General features: G+C 46.6%; 1 protein-coding gene across 1 annotated transcript in view; it reads left to right on the plus strand.

The window, feature by feature from the left end:
• The window catches only part of YPEL1 (yippee like 1), a 332,894-nt gene that overhangs the window by 41,716 nt on the left and 268,052 nt on the right, over positions 1-23,126 (plus strand). The window contains exon 2 of the mRNA XM_085635827.1: positions 732-1,012. Coding sequence (XP_085491953.1) covers positions 896-1,012 — 117 coding nt within the window. The 5' untranslated portion in view covers positions 732-895. The remainder of the gene's footprint in view (positions 1-731; positions 1,013-23,126) is intronic.

Raw genomic sequence — 23,126 nt, forward strand, 5'->3', positions numbered from 1 at the left:
AAGCTGCCACTTTTTAACTTTATGTTTAATTGGTTTTTATATTTGTTGATTTATCTTTTTTAAACAAAATTGAATGTAATGCTACATGAATCTTTTTCACAATATGAATAATTAAAAAATAAATTATTATTCCTTACAGTATTTTTATAAATTTATTTCATGCTTCCCTATATTGTATTGTGATATAATTTGGTTCATTATATTTAGATTGCCTAGGAGTTATTCTCATTATAACTACCCTCCTGCTACATGCCCCCCCACCAAAATGGTTGTTTACTCTGGAAGAGAAGGTCACATGGCTGCTTGGGAGTCTGTGTTGAAAAGTGCAGCACATGCATATTAGAAGTGTGTATCACGCGTGCTATGCTCTGTAATGTAATTTCGAAATGTTTATGTTCTACAGATTCAAATGGTGGCCTCTGCTGAGGCTGCTAACTAGCTTCAATTTGATCCTCTGAAAAAATATAGCAGCTCATTGACCACTGCTGCTGTTTTCACAGTTCCTACTAATGTTCTTTTCACTTTCTAAATTCGAAATCAACCCTTACTCTTTCTGTTATAGCAGTAATACATGTCAGGAGCTGCTTACACTCCTAGTTTTGCATAACTATACAGGCAACACCTATTCAGAGTCCAAGCATAGCGTTTTTGATGTTAAAATTAAGACCTGATAGTTTGATTAATGTTGGTTTTACCAAGATTTGAGTGATCTGTTTTTTCCTCTGTTGCAGATTAACTTTTTCTCTTGTGGCGTCTGTGTGGGAAGTGCCACACACACTCCAGAACAACGACGGCTTTTGCTTGCATTTTCCAGTGTTTCTTCTGTCAAAGAGTTCAGCAAAGTTGTAATTCCTCTAGTGCCAGCCCAGAGCTGACTGAGGAGCCACCGGCTGAGATGGTAAAAATGACAAAATCAAAAACTTTTCAGGCGTACCTGCCAAACTGTCACAGAACTTACAGCTGCATCCACTGTAGAGCACACCTCGCCAACCACGATGAGTTGATCTCCAAGGCAAGTTATTGAACGCTTTTTAAGATTGTATATATTAAGGCTCAGGTTTATTTGTCTCAGATTTCCTTTAACCTTTTCAGCAAATGCTATAAACTGTCAAAATCATTGTTTGATAAAACCCTAAAATGTGTTGTTTCAATAAACATTTGATTTTCTCATGGGAGGGCTGATTGATGTGTACTATATTTTACAAAGTTTAATACAGCCTATGACATTAGGACATGATATGATGATATTTTTCAGGAGACCATTTTAAAAAGTGGCTTTTTAGCAATATTAAGTGGGCTGGTGGGGGATATATTGAACTGTATGTGATTAATTGGCAGGACAATCTTTGGACAAATGGTTGGTATATTGCAGAAAAATAGATTATCTAAGGGTAGAACAGCCTCAGCCTTAATGTTAGCAGTGGCGGACCTCCCACAAAGTTAAACTATTTAGTTCTGGAAATTGTCAGCAAGAGTTGTATCCTTTGGAGGAGAGACTATCATCCATCAAATTGAAATGTCTCCAGCTTCTGCGGGTTTGTCATCCATCTGCACACCAGATAGCTTCTCCATTGGGGGCAATGGCTTCTTGAATCTTCATAGTATCAAATGCAAGGTTTCCCACGAGGCCCCTGTAGCAATGTTTAGAAGACCAGTGGGATTAACTCTCCAACCGCATGTATGACAAGCTGACAGTGTCGCCGACGGCATGTCGATCTCTCCCATGGGGTCTCTACTGAACCATTTGATGGTGGAGGTACCCTTCCATTAGGACCCACCCAGTTAAAATCTGATCATGGACACCTCCTTACAGGGGGCTCGCATGGACTCCCTTCAAACTCCGGGTATGTGGTCAGACAGGGAATAGACATACCACATCAACATGCTGGAGCTGAGAGCAGTACACCTTGCTCTGAAGTCTTTCTTTCCAGCACTCCCAACAAACTGCATCCTTGTCCAAACCGACAATACAGCAACCATGCATTACCTAAACGAACAGGGGGGGGAACTTACACTCGTCCTCTCTCCCAAGAGGCTCAGACCATCTGGAAAAATCTGCTAGGCTAGCCAGAAATCTCACAGTACCGGTCATCCGTCTGCCAGGCACTCAAAACATGCAGGCAGATGATCTCAGCCGAAATTTCCAAGACAATCACAACTGGATTCTCAACGATGTCTTGCAAGAAATATTTCGCAAGTGGGGAAATCCTCAAATAGACTTGTTCACAGACGTCAACAGAAAATGCTAAGACTACACGTCCAGATTCTTCCAGCCAGGGTCGAAGGGGAAAGCCCTTTTGATAAGTTGGTCTGGGCAATTTTTCTCTGCGTTTCCACCAACTCCTCTCATTCCAACAGTGATTTTCAAGTTCTATCGCTCTCATACCAGAATGTTACATGTAAGCCCAGAGTGGCCTCGCCATTGGTGGTTCACAAACCTTCTACATCTTTCGGAGAGGCCCCACAAGCGTCTTCCCTGTCGACAGGATCGTTCAAGTTCGGACAACATCCCCACCTCTCATCCCTGAACTTGACATCATGGCTCCTGAATTTCCAATATGGACATTTAGGCCTTTTCCAAAGAAAATATGGAAATTCTCAGGGAAGCTAGGAGACCTTCCACTAGAACATCGTATGCATTTAAATAGAAGAGTTTTGATTTGTGGTGTACACAGAATAATCACAATCCAATTTCATGCCAAGAGAATGTAGTCGTCCCGTATCTGCTGCACTTGGCTAAATAAGGACTACAACAAATCTCCCTCACAAACATCCTTTTTCAGAATCCCAGTGGTAAAAGACTTTCTGGACGGGCTTAAAAGGGTGTTTTACCCCAGTCAGGAATCCCTCTTCTCTATGTGAACTAAACATTGTCCTTTCCAAACTGATGGGCCCTCCATATGAGCAATTCCAGAAGTGTCTTAACAACATCTCAGCTGGAAAGCGGCATTTTTGGTGGTTATCACTTATACCTGTAGGGTAAGTGAAATTAAAGCTCTGTGTTCAGATTTCCCTTATATTGTGTTTCATTCCGATAGAGTGGTTATGAGGAATCATCCCAGTTTTTTCCCAAAGGTAGTCTGAGTTTCACATCAGTCAGACTATCTCTCTACCTACTTTCTTTCCTAATCACTCAAGTCCAGCTGAGAGGTCACTACATTCACTGGATGTTAAGAGTGTTAAAATTCTACATGGACAAGACCCAAGAGTATCAGAAAATCAAATCACCTGTTTGTAAACTATGGTCCGGTGAGAACAGGTTTAGCTTCATCTAAATAATTTCACAATGGATTGTTTCCTGCAGTATATTTTCATACCAGCTAGTTAACAAGTCTTTGCCTGGTAGTCCTAGAGCACACACTACAAGGGGAAAAGCTGCTACTGCAGCTCTGTTATGCAATATACCAATTTCTGAAATGTGTATACCTGCAACCTGAAAATTTGCTCATACCTTCACTAGGCATTCCTGTCTGGATTCCGATGCTAAAGCAGATGCTCAAGCAGTTGCTCAAGTAGAACAGGCTTCATTGAGGAATCTTTTTGGTTAAAATGTTGGAGCCGTTTTCGGCTTCTAGGTCCGCGCTTTGTGGGATGGGCTTGCTATTCTATTTAGTGCTTATGACTATTGATGAGGATCCCATGGAAAAGGATACATTGCTTACCTGTAATCCTGGTCCTCTTCCAGGGGAATCCTCCTCATAGTCCTAAGCAACCCACCCACCTCCCCGGACTGAAGCCATTACAGCTCTTAATAGCTGAAGTAAGGCCAGAATTTGCTGCTCTTGTCTTTGTTTATTAGGGCAATTGTTGTTGTTTTCTTGCCCCGTTCCCTTATGGTTAATGAAATGGAAGTGAGCGCCTTACCGGGACAATTGGGTGAAATGCTAGCAGTCCCCTTGGGGGCAACAACCGATGGCAAAATACAGACAGGGGGATAATTTTGATGATGGTATTGACATGGGGGTTCATAACATTATTCCCTTGTGGGCATTGGGTGTAGAACCAGATTCCTTTCATTGCCACGCTCATGACAAGTGATGTATCGTTGGATCTACCGTAATTATCAACCAATTGGATCCTATATTGTAATATGTGAACTGTTTACCACTAAAATGCAAATAAACAGATTTCATAATAATAATTACAGCTCTTAATAGGTTCAGTATACAGGATTCTGTTGCTTTCCATAAAAATTACCTGACCTGTCACCTGTGGGACATAATGGGATACAGGGGGTACTGTGAGGTTCTTAAAGGCACAGAACCTGTTTTAATCTTACTCTTTTGATAGCAGCCTGTTTGTTAGCAGCGTCTTGTATTTCCTTTTGCTTTTAAATAAAGGTTCGTGGAAGGCTTTCTATGGTCAGTTTTTCATTGCTGATGTGAATTGTATTGACTTATTGCTTTAAAAGAAAAGCAAATGTAATATGGCCATTTTTTTTACCCCCCTCTGTAGCATGCAGACATGTATATCATTGCTAAGTACTACTTACATGGTTTCCTCAAATATGTGTGTATATGTTTGAGTCCACTTATGACTTTGTCGTGCTAAATCATTGCAACAGGCGTAAGTAGTCCGCAGTCCTGAAATGCTGACCGCAGAGAACTGGTTGACATGGAACACTGAATTTAAATGCTGTCATAGATGTAAGGCTTGCTCTATGGTATTAACACTAAAGAAGTGGGGTCACCGTTGCTTAATATGAGTTATAAGATTCGAGCTGTTTCACTGTAAAATTGATTTTGTGGTGTATGTTCTTAAGTGTACATACCCAAAAATGTATGTTGGAGGCACAGTTTTGATGGTGCATTTAAGAATTTTACAGTTGATTAGGACAATAAAAAACAAAGACCAAAGTTACCCTGTAGTATGCATTTTGAAGAAGTTCACAATGGTAATGTTTCCTAATTGAGTCATTTTGTGATTGACTCTGTGCCTGTAAGCGGTAGCCATATGAAGCAGCGTCTAACGAGACTTGAATCAAGATGTATATTAAATTTGAACAGTAAGATACCCACAGGACTTAATATTGTAGAAGAACTTTGTGTGCATCTGTGATCAATCGGTATCTCCGTGCCTCCTCATCTGTGTTCTTAGCTAGGTTGTGAAATTTGCAGTGATGAATTTTTTGTTTTGATTTCTGTCCAGTGTGTTTCAGCAATTCTGGATTATTTTTAGTTGAGATGCTGGGGTATTGATGGTTATCTATTGAACTGTAAGCCATGGAGCAAAATGACTGAACATTGTATAAACTGATTGGTTTTCTTCTCCATTTTTGAAGTGGTATAATAATCTTAGTAAGTTTATTTTACATAGATGAAGGGTCATATTTGTCTGTTAGTACCTCTTGGATAAATATGTATTATATGCAAATTACGTATAGTTTTTCACGCTGTGTTTAGTCATGTAAAATGTAGACTGCATAGAGATATTACTGAGCAGTCTCTAACATGAATTATGCAATTGAATTTCTTCAGAAGTTGAAAGTAATTAATTCACATAGTGCCCATGTTAGATGTAATGGTGCCTTTTTATATATAGCTTTTAATAGCCAATACATTTTGTCTGCATTGAAACATAAGGATTTATGTTCCGGATATTGTGCACTACAGTACTTTATTTTAGAGTAACAACACTTAGAAACCTTTTAATGAATAAACGTATTTTTTTTTAATGAGCATTTTTATTGAAATTTTCATATGGTAAAACGTTTTGATTTTTTTTTAATCTATTGATGTTGTCTGATGTATTTTAACTCCAAGGTTTCTGCACCCGACAAATAGGTGAAATGAGTCTCTCATTTATGCCTTTTCTTTTTTTTTTTTTTTTTTAAATGGTAAACACTCTACACGTATTTAAATGTTTTCAAAATGGCGTTTTGCTAATTTGAGAAAGTCTGACGAGTCAGTTAAAATGTGTTGCGTTCGGTAACGGTAATTAAGAATATTTGAACATTTCAATCCTGTCGAGTGTCGGAGTCTGTTTGAGGATTTGCGAAAAAAAGACAATTGTTGAACAGATCAACAAATATATGTGGAGTGCACAGCACAACTAGTGTTCCCAAATGTTACTATGAGTTTGGATTATGTCGTCAAAGGCAATCTTTTTTTTCCTTATGAATGGAATTGAACAGCCAGCGCTTTTCGTTCACTACATGTGAACTTCATCAGGGCTGCAAAACATACAAATATGTATAGTATAAAACCACAGAAATACAACATGGAGCTACATAACCGTTAAAAACAACATATAAAAATGTCTTCAAATATATACAAAAGCACAAAGACCACACAATGGATAGAGTGGCAAGATAATAAAAACCCAACATACAAGGAAATTACATTGAAAGCCGTTTTATTAGTGCCAAGGGGAGTGTGTGTGTTTTTAACAGAATTGAGGAGAAAAATCTGTTTAGGGCTGAAAGGGTCCCTTATAAGGGATGCAATATCATATCCTGACCTATTTTGAAGAAGTCATAATTAACCTCTTATACCATCTTGAAAGGCTAAAGTGGCGACAATATGATAGGCACCCTAAGTGAGAGAAAAATAAAATAAAAAAAACTGTAGAGGTATCATGCGGAATGAAACTCGAACATACCTTGAGTAATGATCTTCAAGGTATATAAATTATCGCTGTGGCATTTCACTGTATGTCATAGACTTCCATTTATTGTATCCTCTTATGTTAAAAAACAAATGTATTGCATCGTTGTTGAGGTGTGAAGATGCCGAGACACCTACAAATAATTATTTATAAGACTTCAGTAAAACTTTGTCATTTGTGTTGAATGATGGAAATGTTTAGATTTCTACAAATGTTTTTAGATGACCTCACAAGAGACCACAGACAGGACTTAATAGAAATCCTGAACAAAGGCATGATGGTTTCTTAAGTGATCAGCACTGCTACGGATTCATCTTTGCTAGCAGCCCATGGTTACTACCACAGATTGGCTCCCAGGCGACATTCTTGGCTTTGTCTCACGGTGCTCAAACTGGAATCTCAGCAGAGGATACTCAACCTTCCTTTCTCTGGTAACACCGTTTGGTAGTCATACAGATGAGATGGCGGGCATGAAAAACAAGATGTAGACCTTGAAGGCGGTGGGTTTGGAGAAATGGAAGGAGCAAAGAAAGCATACTTACAAACCTTACGAGAGACCTTTTTTAGCCACAGCGTGTTCAGATCTCGCAGTGGTTGCAAGGACACCACCACCACCAACAGCAGCAGCAGCAAAGGCCTTTCCAGCAACATCAAAGGCGTCAACCAAAGGGAAGAGGCTGCCACTAATCTGCCCAAGCACAGCAGCCTGCTAAAGGCTCCAAACATTGAGCCTCTTCTAGTACTCACTCTGGTAGGGGGGGGAAGTATTTCATAATATCTCAGAGTGGAAATCCATCACAAACGATGCCTGGGTTTTGAATATTGTACAGAATGGCTATTGCCTCAGATTCACCAGTCCTCCACCAAAAATTCCACAAAAATCATTGAATCCACATCTACAGATGCTGAGATCAGAAGTGAACATCCTTCTGCAGAAGCATATGGTGGAGCCTGTACTTCCCAACCAGTGGGGAACAGGGATTTATTCCTGTTTCTTGGCTAAAATGAAAGGTCCGAAAAACTAATTCTGACCCATACTAGATCCTTAAACATGCAAACAAATAGAAAAGGAGAGAACATTTCAGAAGGTGTACTTTCACCTTCCGATAGCCAGAAAACATAGCAAGTTCCTGAGCTACATAGTAGGATACGATCACTACCAGAAGAAAGTCCTTCCTTTTGGCCTCAAATCAGCCCCCAGAACTTTTTCAAAGTGCATGGCTGTGGTCTCCGCACATCTCCCGAAATTCTGAATATTCGTCTATCCATATCTAGATGACTAGCTTATCAAGATGTCAATGCGAAAACCACAACATCACTTTCAAATATAACTGTCTCTACTCTAGTCAACTAGGTCCTCATGTCAATCACCAGAAATCAACGTCATCGCCAGTTCACTTCCTTCATTATCTAGGAGCAACTATCGAGACTATGAAAAGCAAAAGTGTATTCTTCGGAGGAGAGACTTTTATCCATAAGTCTGTAATGTCAATCTCGTGAAACTCTCATCCAAAGGTAAGAAAAGTGTAATCTCTTCTAGGCTCAGTGGCATTGTGCATATTTCTGGCGTCAAATGATGTCTGGAGGACCAGTTGGCTCAGTTCTTAGGCAATTGGAAAGATAAGATCACACTTTACCTCAAAGCAAAGCAGTCCCTTAAGTAATGGTGCACACCGAAAAATCTCCTTCAGGGGATTTCTTTTCATCAGGATGTTCCCTTTCAGACAGTAGTGATAGATGCCTCTCTATTAGGTTGGGTAGCGCATATGGACTACCTTCAGATTCATTGAACCAGATCTCCGAAGGAAATTACTTATTACATCAACCTCCTGGAGCTAAGAGCGGTTCATCGAGAATTGAAGGCTTTTCTAACGCCCTTCAGGACGAAATCCCTTTTTAGGTCTCGCCTGACCCAGCGCTTGCGCTCGTCTGGCGAGACTTTAGTATGGGCTTCAAAAAATGCTACTACCGGCCACAGCTTGCAGTGCATGTGCGCGCTTGAGCAGAGGCACAATATGGCATGATTACTGCTGCGCGGGCACCACTCGCACACATGCACTGCAAGCTGTGGCTGGCGGTAGCATTTTTTCCCCCGCGATCACTTTAACTTTGGCCCCGCGGTTAACTTCCTTGTTAAATGTCAGCGGCAAATAAGATAATGCTTAATTTTGAATTCCCTCATTTAACTCTCGTAAAGACGGCCCTACTCAGTGAGTTCATGCTTCCAACCTTTGTTTGACTCTACAACGGAAGAATGCTGAGAATGACTTCACATTTGAAGTAAACATTTTTTATCAGATGTTGAAAGTCACTTCACATAGTACCCAAAGCAATGCTTTTGCACACACCCAATAAATGTATAGGTTGGCAATGAAGCGAGTTGTATACATTATACGTCTAATGACTGCAGGCAACACATTTTACAAAAATGTGCAGTGTGCTGGTTCCATTCACTGGCCTATGTCTCTCGTTTTATTGATGTCCTCTTTCCCTCGCCTTTCCCATTATTTTATTTCTTTCTCCACAATGCTCTCCCTCTTCCACTCCATCTATCACTCCCTTTGCTTTCATCACTCTTTCTATCTCCTTCACTGTTTCCGTTCACTCTCTCTGCTTCCAATGTCTCGCTCGTTTAATACATCTCTTACCTCTGTCTCTCTCGCTCCCTATTTCACCATTCTCTACTTCTCCCTCGCACTTCCTCTATATTAGCCTCCTCTCTCTACCTCATCTGCACCTCTTTTTCTCTACTTCTCTACTTCTCATATCTTTCTATTTTTCATCCCACCGGCTCTACCTGCCTCGCTACTTTGTTTACCTGACCTGTCATTCTGTGCTATCTCATTATAACTCACCTATCTTGTTTCTCTCTAGACCTTGCCCCGCGGGTTGGCACCTTTCTTACCAGCCTACATTTAAAACTGCATGCCAGGCCTCTAAAAACAAGCATTGGCATAGCCAATAGGTCTCGCCTTTGGGACCTTATACGTTTTTAGCCATGTAACGTTGATGTTATTGCACCAAGGATATTGTGCTGCATAACTAAATACTTATAAGGTCCCAAAAGCGAGACCTATTGGCTATGCCAATGCTTTTTGTTCAGGTAGACAACACAACAACAGTGTACTATCTGAACAAACGAGGAGGAACAAGGTCCAGAGCCTTGTCAGAGGAAGCCCAGACAATTTGGAATTGGTTGCTAGCCAGAGACCTGAGAAACACTGCAAACCATCTTCCAGGGTCTCCAGAATGTTCAAGCTGACTCCCTAAGCAGGATTCTTCAGGAAAACCACAAGTGGGTTCTTCACAACAAGATCATGCAAAACATCTTCTGCTTGTGGGGTTTTCCTCAGATAGATTTATTCACAACCACAGAAACCAAAAAAATGCCAAACTTCTTCTCGAGGTGCTATCAACCAAAGACATTGGGAATGCCCTTTGGATCGACTGGTCCTGCAAATTTCTCTACGTTTTTCCTCTGATTCCCCTTATTCCATCCTTCATCATCCAGCTGTATTCCTCGGAAGCCGGGAGGATTTTGATAGCTCCGGAGTGGCCCTGACAATGGTGGTTCACAGACCTCCTACACATGTCTGGAGTGTCCACACATGAAGCTGCCCTGCAGCCCGGACCTTCTTGTAAGGTTTGGAAGCCAGATGGTTCATCCCAATCTCTCCTCTGTAAATTTGGCAGCATGGCTCCTGAGCTCGTACAATATGGACATCTGTATCTTCCACAAGCATGCTTGAATATTCTCAAGCATGCTAAACATGGAAGAGATTCTGTATCTGGTGTTCTGACAAGAACTTTGTTCCAACAACGTGCCAAGAAGAAGCTGTTTTTCTATATTAGATTTGTCTGGCCAAATCGGACTTTCAATTTTGTTCTATTAAAGTTCAGTTCTTATCACAAAAAGAGGGACAGGGGCTTGGAAAGTCCAGCATACAGTCCCCAATTGGCTGTGACAAAAACAGAGGTATGGAGTTCCTAAGGGGGAGGGGAAGGAATAAAAAGGAGGTGGGAGTTTGTTGGTTTTTGGATAGTGAGTACCAGGTGTTCCTGTTGGGCAGCTCCTCGTTGGGCCAGCTCTGCAATGCCCAAAGGGCTGGGGGGGGCTCTTTGCCGGATATCTTCTCTGGTTACCATCGTGAAGCTGAAGAATAGTATGAGGTTGTGTGTGTGTGTGGTGAGTAGAGGTGGGAAACAGTGTGGATTAAAAATGGCTAAAGGACTCCCAAATAAACAATTTTATTCGCTGGGTTCCTCCGCTATGAGTAAAAACAACGGACTACAAAGTCATGGCTGAGGAGGGAAAATGATACCTACTTCAGCTCAAAGTGATGTGTGGGGTGAAGATGATCAACATGTTTCAAGCCCTAAATGGTCCAGTTGGATCTTGGCATTTCATCAGGATCAGGGGATCCTCATCTACTCTTGAGGGGGCGGAATGGGTATGTGAAGTCAGAATCTTGTCCCCTAAAGTATGGACTTGTGTCGTAGTCCTGGGTGAATGGAAAATTAAGGTATACCTTCTCAAACACCTAGAAGAGGGTTGGGGGGATGGCCCCAAACGTAACGTCCAGACTACTCGCAAATTGGCAAGGGAAGAAGAGCTCAGTTGGAGGTCCTCCTAAACGTGGGACCTACCCATGTCGGGACATCGCGGAGAATACCCATACTGTCCCCTCGAGAGGAGTAGATGAGGATCCCCGGTCCTGATGAAATGCCAAGATCCACTGGATGATTTAGAGTATGAAACATGTCGACCATCTTCACATGTAGACTACTCAGTGTTTATGATTTCAGTGGAGATTCCCCAGAGAGAGAACTAGGATTACAGGTAAGAAACCATTGCTTTTCCATCTTTGGATCATTCTTAACCTCCCATACCTGAATTATTCCATATTGTCAAACAAGGAGTCTCAAGGTGACTTTATACTACCAGTACAGTCGGATTTCCATTGAAACACACAGAAAATGTGGTTGATGCAGAAAAAAGGTCAAAGCATTATGTCGAAGGGAGATCTTAACATGAATCCATACTTTGTACAAAATATTCAGCCTGTAGCAAAGGTTTACATCTTTCAACCAAATGGAGCAGCGATTTGAAGAAAAGAAGGCTCGCAGACACTTTTGACTTGGGATATTACAGGGTGTAATACTCTACTCGTGATGTAATGCCTTTAGTCGAGTTCCCTGATTCTCAGTCACCTCTTATGTGGTCTGTACCTCCGAGGCTCTCTCCACCACAGCCCCCTGCTGACTTAACTGGATGCTGGGCCACCCACCTTGCCTTTGGACCATATCAGGCAGTAGAGGTTTCACCACCTCTACAAGCTCCAGTTCATACCTTTCCAGTTAAAATGTTTGTCTGTAGGGCACAGAGAAGAGCATGCATTCTAGCTCATCGAGCACACCAGTCCCCCTTCTACACTTTCTAGGTAGATGTCCTTTTCACTATAGGTCCCATAATCCCAAACCAAATTCTTCTGAGCCTGTCTTTCATGCATCAAGCATCGGAAGGTACCCTATAGAGCGTTCAGAATTTCTTTAATCCAGAGTGTCTCCATTTGATGACATCAGCATGTTCACTGAAGTGCTAGAGGCTAGCAAAGTTCAACATCCCAAAGCCTTCCCTGCAGCATCCAACAGTTACCTTTTGGACTCTCTCATCATCAACTGTTTGTAAGCTATGGCCCTCTGCCAGACACCTAATGGCCTTGCTTCTAGGCCCGGAACCTGCCATGGAACTTTTCTTAACTCCAGCTTCATCCATGCCTGCTCCAGATAGACTTCAGAAAAGGTGTAATGTGCTAGAGCAATTTGCACTTTTTTTTTAACAGTGCCGCAGTTAGATTTGGTTATTAATATGTTGTTCCAGGAGCTATAGCAATACTGCTCCAACATCTGTAGTTCCAAACGCCTTGCATCTGTGGAGAGGAAAATGTTTGGCGTGCATGTTACAGCAGAAAGGTTTTGTTCTCGGCCACCGATCAGCCGCCAAATTGCACAGCGCCATCACCCTGCCCCAGGTGATCTTCTTCTTTTTTTTTTTTTTTTTTTTTTTTTTTTTTTTTTTTCTCTCTCTATCTTTGCCCTTCTCCCCTGAAACTTTGGTGCCGTCATCCGCAAGTCAGGCCAATCCCAACACATTCATAACTACTCCCACAGACCAAGAGCCAAAACTTGTTGAAATCTTAAGGAGGCAAGTATTTTTGTCTAATAGGTTGGCGCTCAAGTGAGTGAGTCCCAGCTGTCTCCCAGGGTGCTGTTCCCACGCCCTTTGGCGCTTGGTGGCTCAAGTGCTCCCAGGTGTCTCCTAAGATCTCCGACCTGTCCTTGCCCAAGGCATTCAGGACCGCTGGGATGCCAAGTTTACAATTTGTTATGGCTTTGACACCACTGATACCAGCAGCAGCAGGGTTGTCATTCGCCTCATGCCTGGCTGCTGTCCACTAGTTTTTCAGGCAATATCTAGTCCTCTCTCATGGACATGCCGTTCAATGGGACTTGCGTGTTTGGGGACACTGCATACTATTCTAAAGCAGTTCAAAGAGAGCATGGGCACAACGCATTCTTTTGGCTTACCTGTCTCATCTCACCAGCTGCATCAGCCCTATCACTCCTTTTGAGGTTTAGAAAGAGGTACCCCATACTGCCAGCATATTTTATGCCAGCATGGTGCCCAGCAGCTTCATAGTTGGCGCACTGGTACCCATTGCCCCTAAGGACAAGTCTTCAAGCTGCTCAGTCCACAATTTCCAGCTTGTTAGACCTGTCAGCCCTTTGGGTGGTCCCTCCTCATCATTATTTATTTTGTCCCACTTTTGCCTCAAACCCTGTTAGTATTTTTTCCTTTTTGGGAACCACCAGACTTTTTCGTATTGATGCAGATTCAGGGAGCCATTTTATCTACACCTGGAACTTCTGTCTGAGGGCCTGGAGCACAAAATGGTGGCCACCTGTGACATCATCAGAACCCACTGGAACCTACTAGAACCTTCTGCAACATTCTGGAACCCTGTGACAGTTGGAGGCGGTTTGGAATGTTGGGAAGCTAAGCCAGAGGTTGGAGCTGGCAGTTGGCACCTGACTGGTGAAGAGAGAGAGCAGCAGAAACCTGAAGGAGGAAGGAGTGAGGCAGCAGGGGTGGAAACTTGTGCCTGGAGTGGGGTCCATAAACCCACCCTTGATACTAGTCCCTACTGACTGAGCCCAGCCTGGAGCCCTGTGTGGGAGAAAGCAAGAAAAACCATCTTGAGGACCTGGACAGCCGGAACAGGCCTTAAAAATAAAGAACAGCAAGTACCTGACCTGGTAACTACCTGAAGTCCGACGTCGAGAAGCCTAGAGACCTGGAGCCCGAGGTGGAGAAGCGGCGCTGACTGGAAAGCAGACGTCGTACCCGGAGCCGCCGGAGGTAGAGAGAGGGCGCCGACGGAGGTCGTGGAGAGTACCAGAGGTCATGGAGGAAGACACCTGAGGTCGAGTGTGCGGCGTCGACGGCGGAGTGAAGTCCGCCCTCCGGAGTCGCCGGAGACCGAGGTGAATCGTGCCGGAGGTCGGGAGTGGAGATCGCACTCCGGAGTCGCCGGAACCTGAAGAGGATCGTGCCGGAGGTCGGGAGTGGAGGTCGCACTCCGGAGTCGCCGGAACCTGAGGAAAGGAGCACCGGAGGTCGGGAGTGGAGATCGCACTCCGGAGCCGTCGGAAGTCGACATCGAGCCAAGACTGCCCGACGTCATCCAACCGGAGGTCGACATCGAGCCGGGGCCGCCGACATCGAACCGGAGCCGCCCGAAGTCGACATCGAGCCAAGACTGCCCGACGTCATCCAACCGGAGGTCGACATCGAGCCGGGGCTGCCGACATCGAACCGGAGCCGCCCGAAGTCGACATCGAGCCAAGATTGCCCGACGTCATCGAACCGGAGGTCGACATCGAGCCGAGGCCGCCGACATCGAACCGGAACCGCCTATCGACGTCGTCAAGAACTGACATTGCGCCGAGGCCGCCGACTTCGAACCGGAACCGCCTCACGGCGTCGACACGACTCCAGCGGCGTCGGAGCTTCATAAAAAGGGCAGTAAGTGGAATAGAGGGCGCCTAAGGCCCTGTGGAGCCCTAAGAGACCAACCTAGGGGCTAGAGAGGTGCTGGAACCAGCTTGATTGTGCCAGGGGTGAGCTGAGACTAATACAGAGGGGTTGTGTAGTGTGGGAGAGCCAGATCTCTAGATTCCCCCTTGATCTACCTCAGTTTAGGCCTCAGCCTTGTCCAAGCCAGGGAGTATACCCCTCAGGCCATCCAAATCTCTACAAGCTGGGATTGGGTCAAATCATCCCATAGTACCTCAGGAATGTGAACTGATTTACAAGTGTCACTGTTGGCTTTTATTATTTATTGGGAGCACTGTATTTATTGTATTCATCCTATTTATTGCCTCACAGTATTTATTGCCTCACAGTATTTATTGTTTCACAATATTTATTGTCGCACAGTATTTATTGTCTCGCAGTATTTATTGCCTCATAATATTTAATTGCCTTTTATGTAATGCACTTATATTTATGCCTTGATTATTTATTATCTACCTTATTTATTGAATCATTGAAGTATTATTTATTTGACTTACCCTTCCACAGGAAAAGCCTTGTGTACTGTGATTGTATTATTATTTATTTAATCAGCAACTAAGAGAAAAGAAGATAGAGATATATTTTCAGTATAATTTTTAAGGTGTAGTGTCGTCTTTGGAACGGATGCATGCATGGTTATTGTGTGGGTATGTCGTAGGCTTAACACGGTGCCTGACCCCTGACCACTCGAGCCAAGCTACCACTGTGTATGTCCGGGACAATCCCATTACCACCACCCTTCCGGTGTGGGAGTGGGGTTTTTCTAACATAATTGGTGTTCAGTGGTGGGATAGAGCTGTGCCTACGTATACTCGACAATAACTGTGGGTAGTCCATAGGCCTACACCTGGAGTTTTCTCAAAGCGGCCTTCCTAATTGTGAGTTTTTGTTTTTTCCAAATTTACTCTGGTGGTGGGAGGAGGTATTATATAAGGTACCCCCCTGCATAGCTTCTGCAAATAACTGTCCTCTGACCTGAGTGGGCAAAATGGAGTTTGTGCTAGAAGACCTGGAAACCTATACTGTGGCCCAACTCAGGGAGTTTTGTCAGCGGGAGGGGGTGTATTGTCCCCCAGGAGCAAAGAAGGGTGCACTCCAAACCAGCCTAAGGGCTTGGGGGGAGGCACGACGAGAAAGCAAGGCTGAGGAGGAGGACAGGGATAGAGAGCCCGACAGCGAGGGGGCTGGGTTGTACCAACCTGAGGTGGGGAACCTAGTAGCGGGGCCCAGAACCACTTCCAGGAAGGGCAGCACTGTCTCTAACGGTGGCTTATCTGAAGTGGAGTTAACAGACCGGAGGGAGAAAAGACAGCTCACATGGGACTTAGCAAGGCTGGAGAAAGAGAAGGAGGAACAGAGGATGGCTCATGAGCTAAGGCTGAAAGAGATAGATCTTCAGATCCTACGAGCCGGGGCACACCCTATTCCTAATGGTGGCAGCAAAGACCAAGAAATCACCAGGGAACCCAAACCCTACCTGCCAAAGGACATAGTAGCTAGCTATGGGGTGGGTGACGATATCGCCAAGTGGCTAGCGGCCTATGAGGTCTCGTTAAGGGCCCATGGGGTTCCAGAGAAGTACTGGGGAGGGGGATTGTACAGGTACATGCCTCCAGCTGGTAGGGATGCTTTATTGGCCTTAGAGGAGGATGAGCAGACCCACTACCCCACCATGAAGGTGGCGCTCATAAGAAAGTTTGGACTAACACCCGAAAAGTACAGACAGAAGTTCCGGGGTAGTCACAAACTGGGCACACAGAATTGGGTGGACTTCCTGGACTATGCAAAGAGGGCACTAGAGGGTTGGATTCAGGGCAGTGAAGTGAGGAACTACGAGGGGTTGTTTGATTTAGTACTGAAGGAACACCTGCTCGAAAAATGTTTCCCTGAACTGCGTCAACACCTGGTGGATAGCAAGCTGACCAATCCCCGGAAGCTTGCTGAGGAGGCGGACATTTGGGCTAGTACCCGGGTGTCCACAAGGGGGACTGGAGGGGATACTCAAAAGGCCGGACAGGGCGCCCCCCAGAAGAAAGAGGGAGGGGAAAAGAAAAAGGAGTTCTCCAAAGGCCCCCAAAATAATTTCCAAGGAAAGGGAACAGGATTCACCCCTAGGGCTAACCCCCCCAGAAACCCTAATCCTGGCCAGAGTCAGCAGCCAAGGGTTGTCCATTGCTTTGAGTGCGGTGGCGTTGGACACTATAAGGGAGATGCGAAGTGCCCGAAACGACCACCCCCTCCCATTGGAGGAAAGACCCCCGGAGTAGCTAGTGTAGTGCTCGGGGAGGAGATGCCCTTAATTAAGGGAAGGGAGTGGGCGGGTGTCACTTTAGTGTCCCTGGGAGAACGGGAGATGGTTCCTAAGATCCAGGTGCCCGCAAATACCGTAAAGTATGGGCAGTGGGTCACCATCAACGGCCAAAGAGGGGAGGCTCTGAGAGACACAGGAGCCAGTATGACTATGGTACGTAGCCAACTGGTGTCTCCAGAGCAGGTAATTCCCGATGTACTCCACCCAGCCGCGATGGCTGACGGCAGAACAGGCCACTATCCGGTGGCCGAGGTTCCCTTTGAATGGGAGGGGGTTGCAGGTTCACTTCGAGTTGCCGTAAGCCCTGCCGTGCCAGTTGATTGTCTGCTGGGGAATGACATGGAGCACAATGCTTGGAAGGAGGTGGAATACCGGACTCATACTGAGATGCTGGGTACACCTGACTGGGCCTGTGTGAGCACAGGGTCCGCGACTACCCGGAGAGGGAGTTCGTTTCGGCTGGAGCCTGGAACAAAGGCCCAGCCAGCTGCCAGTCAAGGGAAGAACCGAGGACAGGAGGAGCCTGCCTCGGCGTCCGCCCCCCGTAGGACGGATAGGCCACCGGAGGTGGTGGACCAGGAGTCCGCGGTGGGGGATGTTACCAAACTGGAGGACCTACCCATCCCGGCCGAGTGGCACGTGGAGGGAGGCCCGTCCAGGGAGGAATTCTGCCAGGGCCAGAAGGAGTGCCCTACCCTTGAGGGACTGAGGCGACAGGCCGAAGCCCAGGCAGCAGGGAACGTTGAAGGGAACTACAGTGTTTACTGGGAGGATGGCCTCCTCTACAGTGAACCCAAGGCACCCCTACATGGATCGTCACGAGCCTTGGTAGTCCCTCAACGTTATCGAGCCTTCCTTCTGGAGTTGGCTCACGAGATCCCCTTGGCAGGACACCTGGGGCAAGACAAGACCTTCGCCCGTCTTGTCCCACACTTTTATTGGCCTCAAATGAAAGTGTCGTCCGATACCTACTGCCGGACATGTGTGTCTTGCCAAGCCAGTGGGAAAACAGGGGTGAAGCTGAAAGCTCCCCTGGAACCACTTCCTGTCATTAGCACCCCCTTTGAAAGGGTGGGCATCGACATTTTGGGTTCGTTAGATCCACCTACTACAGCTGGTCACAGGTTTATCCTGGTTCTGGAGGATCATGCCACGCGGTACCCAGAGGCAATACCTCTGAGGACCATTACAGCACCTGTTGTGGCTAGGGCCCTGATGGGAATCTTTATCCGAGTGGGTTTTCCCAAGGAAGTTGTGTCCGACAGGGGGACCGACTTCATGTCAGCGTACATGCGGGCGATGTGGAAGGAGTGTGGAGTGACCTACCGGTTCACCACTCCTTACCACCCTCAGACCAATGGTCTGGTGGAGAGGTTTAACAAAACCTTGAAAGGCATGATCAGAAGTCTGCCTGAAAGCCTGCGGAGGAAATGGGACGTCCTCCTACCCTGTCTACTCTTTTCTTACAGGGAAGTGCCACAGAAGGGAGTGGGCTTCAGCCCCTTCAAGCTTTTGTACGGGCACCCTGTACGTGGACCTCTCAACCTGGTGAGAGACGGATGGGAAAAAACTCCCAGGAAGCTTCCCCAGGACGTGGTGAGCTACATGCCGGCCTTCCGAAGCCAAATGGCTAAGTTGTGGAAGCAAGCTTCTGACAACTTGGAGGCCAGCCAAGCAGTAATGAAGGCGTGGTGTGACCACAACGCTCACCCGGTGGAGTTGGAGCCTGGCCAGAAGGTGTGGGTGATCGAACCAGGAGAGCTTAGCGCCCTCCAGGATCGCTGGTCAGGACCCTTTGAGGTATTGGAGAAGAAGGGTAAGGCTACCTACTTGGTGGATCTTAAGACCCCTCGTCAGCCCCTACGGGTGCTGCACGCCAACCGCCTCAAACCCCACCACGAGAGGCCCGAAGTCATCTTGATGATGGTGACTGACGGAGCAGAGGACGCGGAAAGCGAGCCTCTCCCCGATTTGTTTGCGTCTCAAGAGAAGGATGGGTCGGTGGGGGGAGTGATTCTCTCCCCATCTCTAACTCCTGAACAGCAGGAGGACTGCCGCCAGGTCCTGGGACAGTACTCTTCGTTGTTCTCCCTTGTTCCGGGTAGGACTCACCTGTGCGTCCATGACGTGGACACAGGAGACAGCCCACCTGTGAAGTCCAAGATCTACCGGATGTCAGACAAGGTGAAGGCCAGCATTCATAGTGAAGTCACTAAGATGCTGGAGCTAGGAGTGATCGAACCTTCTAGCAGCCCCTGGTCCAGTCCGGTGGTACTAGTACCAAAAGCTGCACCACCGGGTGCCCAACCGGAACTGAGGTTCTGTGTGGACTACCGGGGACTGAATTCAGTAACTAAAACTGATGCTCATCCGATCCCTAGGGCGGATGAATTGATTGACCGGCTGGGAGCTGCCCAATATCTAAGTACCTTTGACCTTACTTCTGGGTACTGGCAGATCTCTTTGACTGATGGAGCAAGGGAAAGGTCAGCCTTCTCCACGCCCAATGGCCACTACCAGTTCTGTGTGATGCCCTTTGGGCTCAAGAACGCACCTGCCACGTTTCAGCGCCTGGTAAACCAGATCCTCACCGGAATGGAGAGTTTCTCTGCTGCTTATCTGGATGACATAGCCGTCTTCAGTAACAGCTGGGAGGATCACTTGCGTCACCTGCAAGCTGTTCTCCAGGCCCTGAGACAAGCTGGGTTAACGATCAAGGCCAGCAAGTGCCAGATCGGGCAGGGGTCGGTAGTGTACCTTGGACACTTGGTGGGTAGGGGAGCGGTGCAACCCCTCCAGGCGAAGATCGAGGCCATCATGGCCTGGGAACCCCCCAAGACTCAGACTGAGGTCCGAGCTTTTCTGGGCCTCACGGGATACTACTGCCGCTTCGTGAAGGGGTATGTGTGAGAAGTTGGCCTGATGTATGATGTCACTAGTTATAGTGTACACCTTATATCGGTCCAAATACCCTTATGGTGATTGGTTGTAAAGTCAACCTTATAGACCAGCTATCCTAGTGGTAGCATGGACAAGAGCAGTCTTAGGCTAAACTCTGAATGGCATGTGAAGCCAGCTGTGATACCATATATAATCCCTTGAATACCAAATGAAAGGACACCACAACAGATGTATATATAAAATAAAGTGTATTTATTCTAAGCAAACCCTCAGCACTCTTTATGAGATTAGAGGTAAGTACAACACAGTCTTATTAATGCATACAGTAAGTCACACAGGTAAGTAATACAGTTAGGCCCTAGGGGCCACGCAAACCATATACTAAGTAAGTGGTATAAGGACCACTGTCACGGAAATAGAATAGGCCTAGGGAATCGCTGGGGCTACACTACACTAGCGTTAGTTAGGAAGTGGGAGGCCCACGGGATTCGTGTGCAGAGTGGAAACACTCACGCGTAATGCGTAAAAGTCAATAGTAATAGTACAGTTTAGAAAACGGTAGATTTAGGACACTTCCGGAGTAGCTAGGAAGTTGAGACTTGAAAACTAGACACTAGGATAGTCACTATCCTGATGAGCACCGGAGTACCCAAGTTACCTAGCCCACAGGCTGCGGGTGCATAGGGGTGAAGATGCGTCGTTTTCGTCGTCGACTCCTATGGATGCCTGAAGAAAGATGCTGACAGGCAGTCAGTGAAGAGTGTCCGGTGGATCCCAAGGCTGGGATCAAGAAGAGAAGAAACCTGCAAGCAGAAGGGACCGAGTCCAGGTCACTAGCCAGTGACCACGTGGAACCAGGAAGGAACCAGGCGATGTCGTGAAGATTGCAGGCGAAGGTGAAGCTTGTCGCTGCAGCCAGGAGGACCAGGAAGCGTCGAGGACGACAAGGACCAGGAGGCGAGCTGTCCCACGAAGGCTCTTGCGGTCGGCGGCGTCGAAGTTGGACTAGGACTCACCAAGCCTTGGCAAGCGGAACCCACGAAGAACGAAGGACTTGCTTCTGGTGCAGACCAGGAAGGTCTGGGGTGCTTCTTCTTTGCAGAGAAGCGGGAGCCAGTCTGGAGGAGCCAAACCAGCGCAGAAGATTTCAGGGTGCGTCGTCACAGAGGCCACTAGCCAGCGGGCAAGCAACCGGACAGACGCGGCAAGCAGGAAAATGCTGAAGGGCCCCACGCAGGACTCGTGGAGTGTGGGGGGCTGATCTTCGGTGCAGATGGTGCTTGGGGTTGGGGCTTCGCAATCCCCGGTGCACAACTTCGAGGGTACCTCAGAAGCTGCGCTGTAAGTTACTAGCCACTTTTCCCAGGTAGCCGGTCCCACGTCGCTCGTCGCCTCCACGGATCTCAGCTCTGCTGCAGATGTGGATGAGGGTCGGAGAAGTCTGGAAGTCAAGGCTCTGGTCGGGCTCTGCAGTCGGTTCTTCGTAGAACGGTCGCAAAGCAAAGGGTAGTCTCTTGATGGTGCCTGTTTGCACAGGGTAGCCACTCCTTGGCTACAAGGGAGATTCTTCAGTCTTCTTCTTTCGTCGAATGTCGAAGGTCCAGAGTTTCTGTTCAGTTTTGCAGGTTCAGGATAATCTAAAGTCTTGAGGCCCAACTCCCACTCTTATACTAATCTGGGGGGCTGGGATACCTGCTAGGTCACGCCTTATGGGTGGGACCTGGGAGGGGGTGGTTACACCCACTTCCCTTTGTCCAGTTTCGCGCCAGAGCTGGGGCTGGAGTGCCCCAGCGCCGGTTTGAACTGGACTATGCAAGGAACACCTTGTGTGCCCCAGGCATGTCTCATTCCTTTCAGCCCACCCTGCCCCAATACACTAAAGGCTGTCTGGGGAGGTGCTAGCACCTCCCCAAGCAGGAAACCTATTGTCCAGGCCTCCCTGGCTGGGATCACTCCCAGCTGCAGGAGGTCAGACTTGTGTCGTGGCAGCAGCATCCATTTTGTGATGCTGAGGCTTTGGTCAGAGGCTAACAGTTGAAGTATGATTTTAACATGTCTTTCCCTCTAGAAGGGGGGAATAATATTCTCATGTCCAGAAATGGCATGGGGGTATTATTCCCTAGTGTTAGACACCTTACACGACATGTTTTGATAAAGCCAAACCATAGTTACCATAACCGTTTAAGATTATAAGGCACTTTAAGAGTATATGGTAGGCTATATCATAGAACAGCTATAAGGACAAGGTTCCGAAAGCTGCAGACAGGCTCAGCTCATGCTAGAGCACCATCTCACATGTTACCAAGCACTCTGCCTCCAGGATTGTTAAGGCCTGCCATAGGAGTGACTGATAGGTACACATGTGTCGATATGTAAGTTAGGTATAGGAATACTACACCTAAGCAAGGGGTGATTACACGACCTTGCCCCAGCTGAGTGATCAGCCAGTTGTGTCAAAATGGAAGGCCAGGCCAGGGGTGGCATAATACATGCTGCAGCCCCTGGTAGGCCTAGGGTACACCTATGCCCTGGGTACCTAGGGTACACTGTACAGGGGCCAATAAGGTGATCCTATCCAAATGGGTTATGCACCTAAAGTACATAGTATTAATTTAGAGAGAGAACAGCAGGGCTGTGGGTCTGATTAGCAGGCCCACAGCCACATCTAAGTCGAAAACCAGTAAAGCAAAAGCAAAAAGTGGGGGTGAACATAGAAAGCAGACCCTACTCTCCTACAGTACGGAACCATTGTAGCCCCCCTCACGGAGCTCACGTCCAAGAAACAACCTCGACGGGTAGTCTGGACGGAGGCTTGTCAGCAGGCCTTCGTGAAGCTGAAGCAAGCCATGTGCGAGGCCCCGGTCTTAAGTGCCCCAGACTTTTCCAAGAAGTTCATTGTCCAGACAGATGCATCAGAACATGGCATTGGGGCAGTGTTATCGCAACTCAATGAAGAGGGTCTGGATCAACCCGTGGTCTTCCTATCCCGGAGACTACTTCCCAGGGAACAGGAGTGGAGTGCAATAGAGCGTGAAGCCTTTGCAGTGGTATGGGCTCTGAAGAAGTTGCGGCCATACCTGTTTGGCTCGCACTTCCTGGTTCAGACCGACCACAGACCCCTTCGTTGGCTGATGCAGATGAAGGGGGAGAATCCCAAGTTGTTGAGGTGGT

Source organism: Triturus cristatus, chromosome 11 (assembly GCF_964204655.1).
Source record: "Triturus cristatus chromosome 11, aTriCri1.1, whole genome shotgun sequence".
Lineage (NCBI taxonomy): Eukaryota > Metazoa > Chordata > Amphibia > Caudata > Salamandridae > Triturus > Triturus cristatus.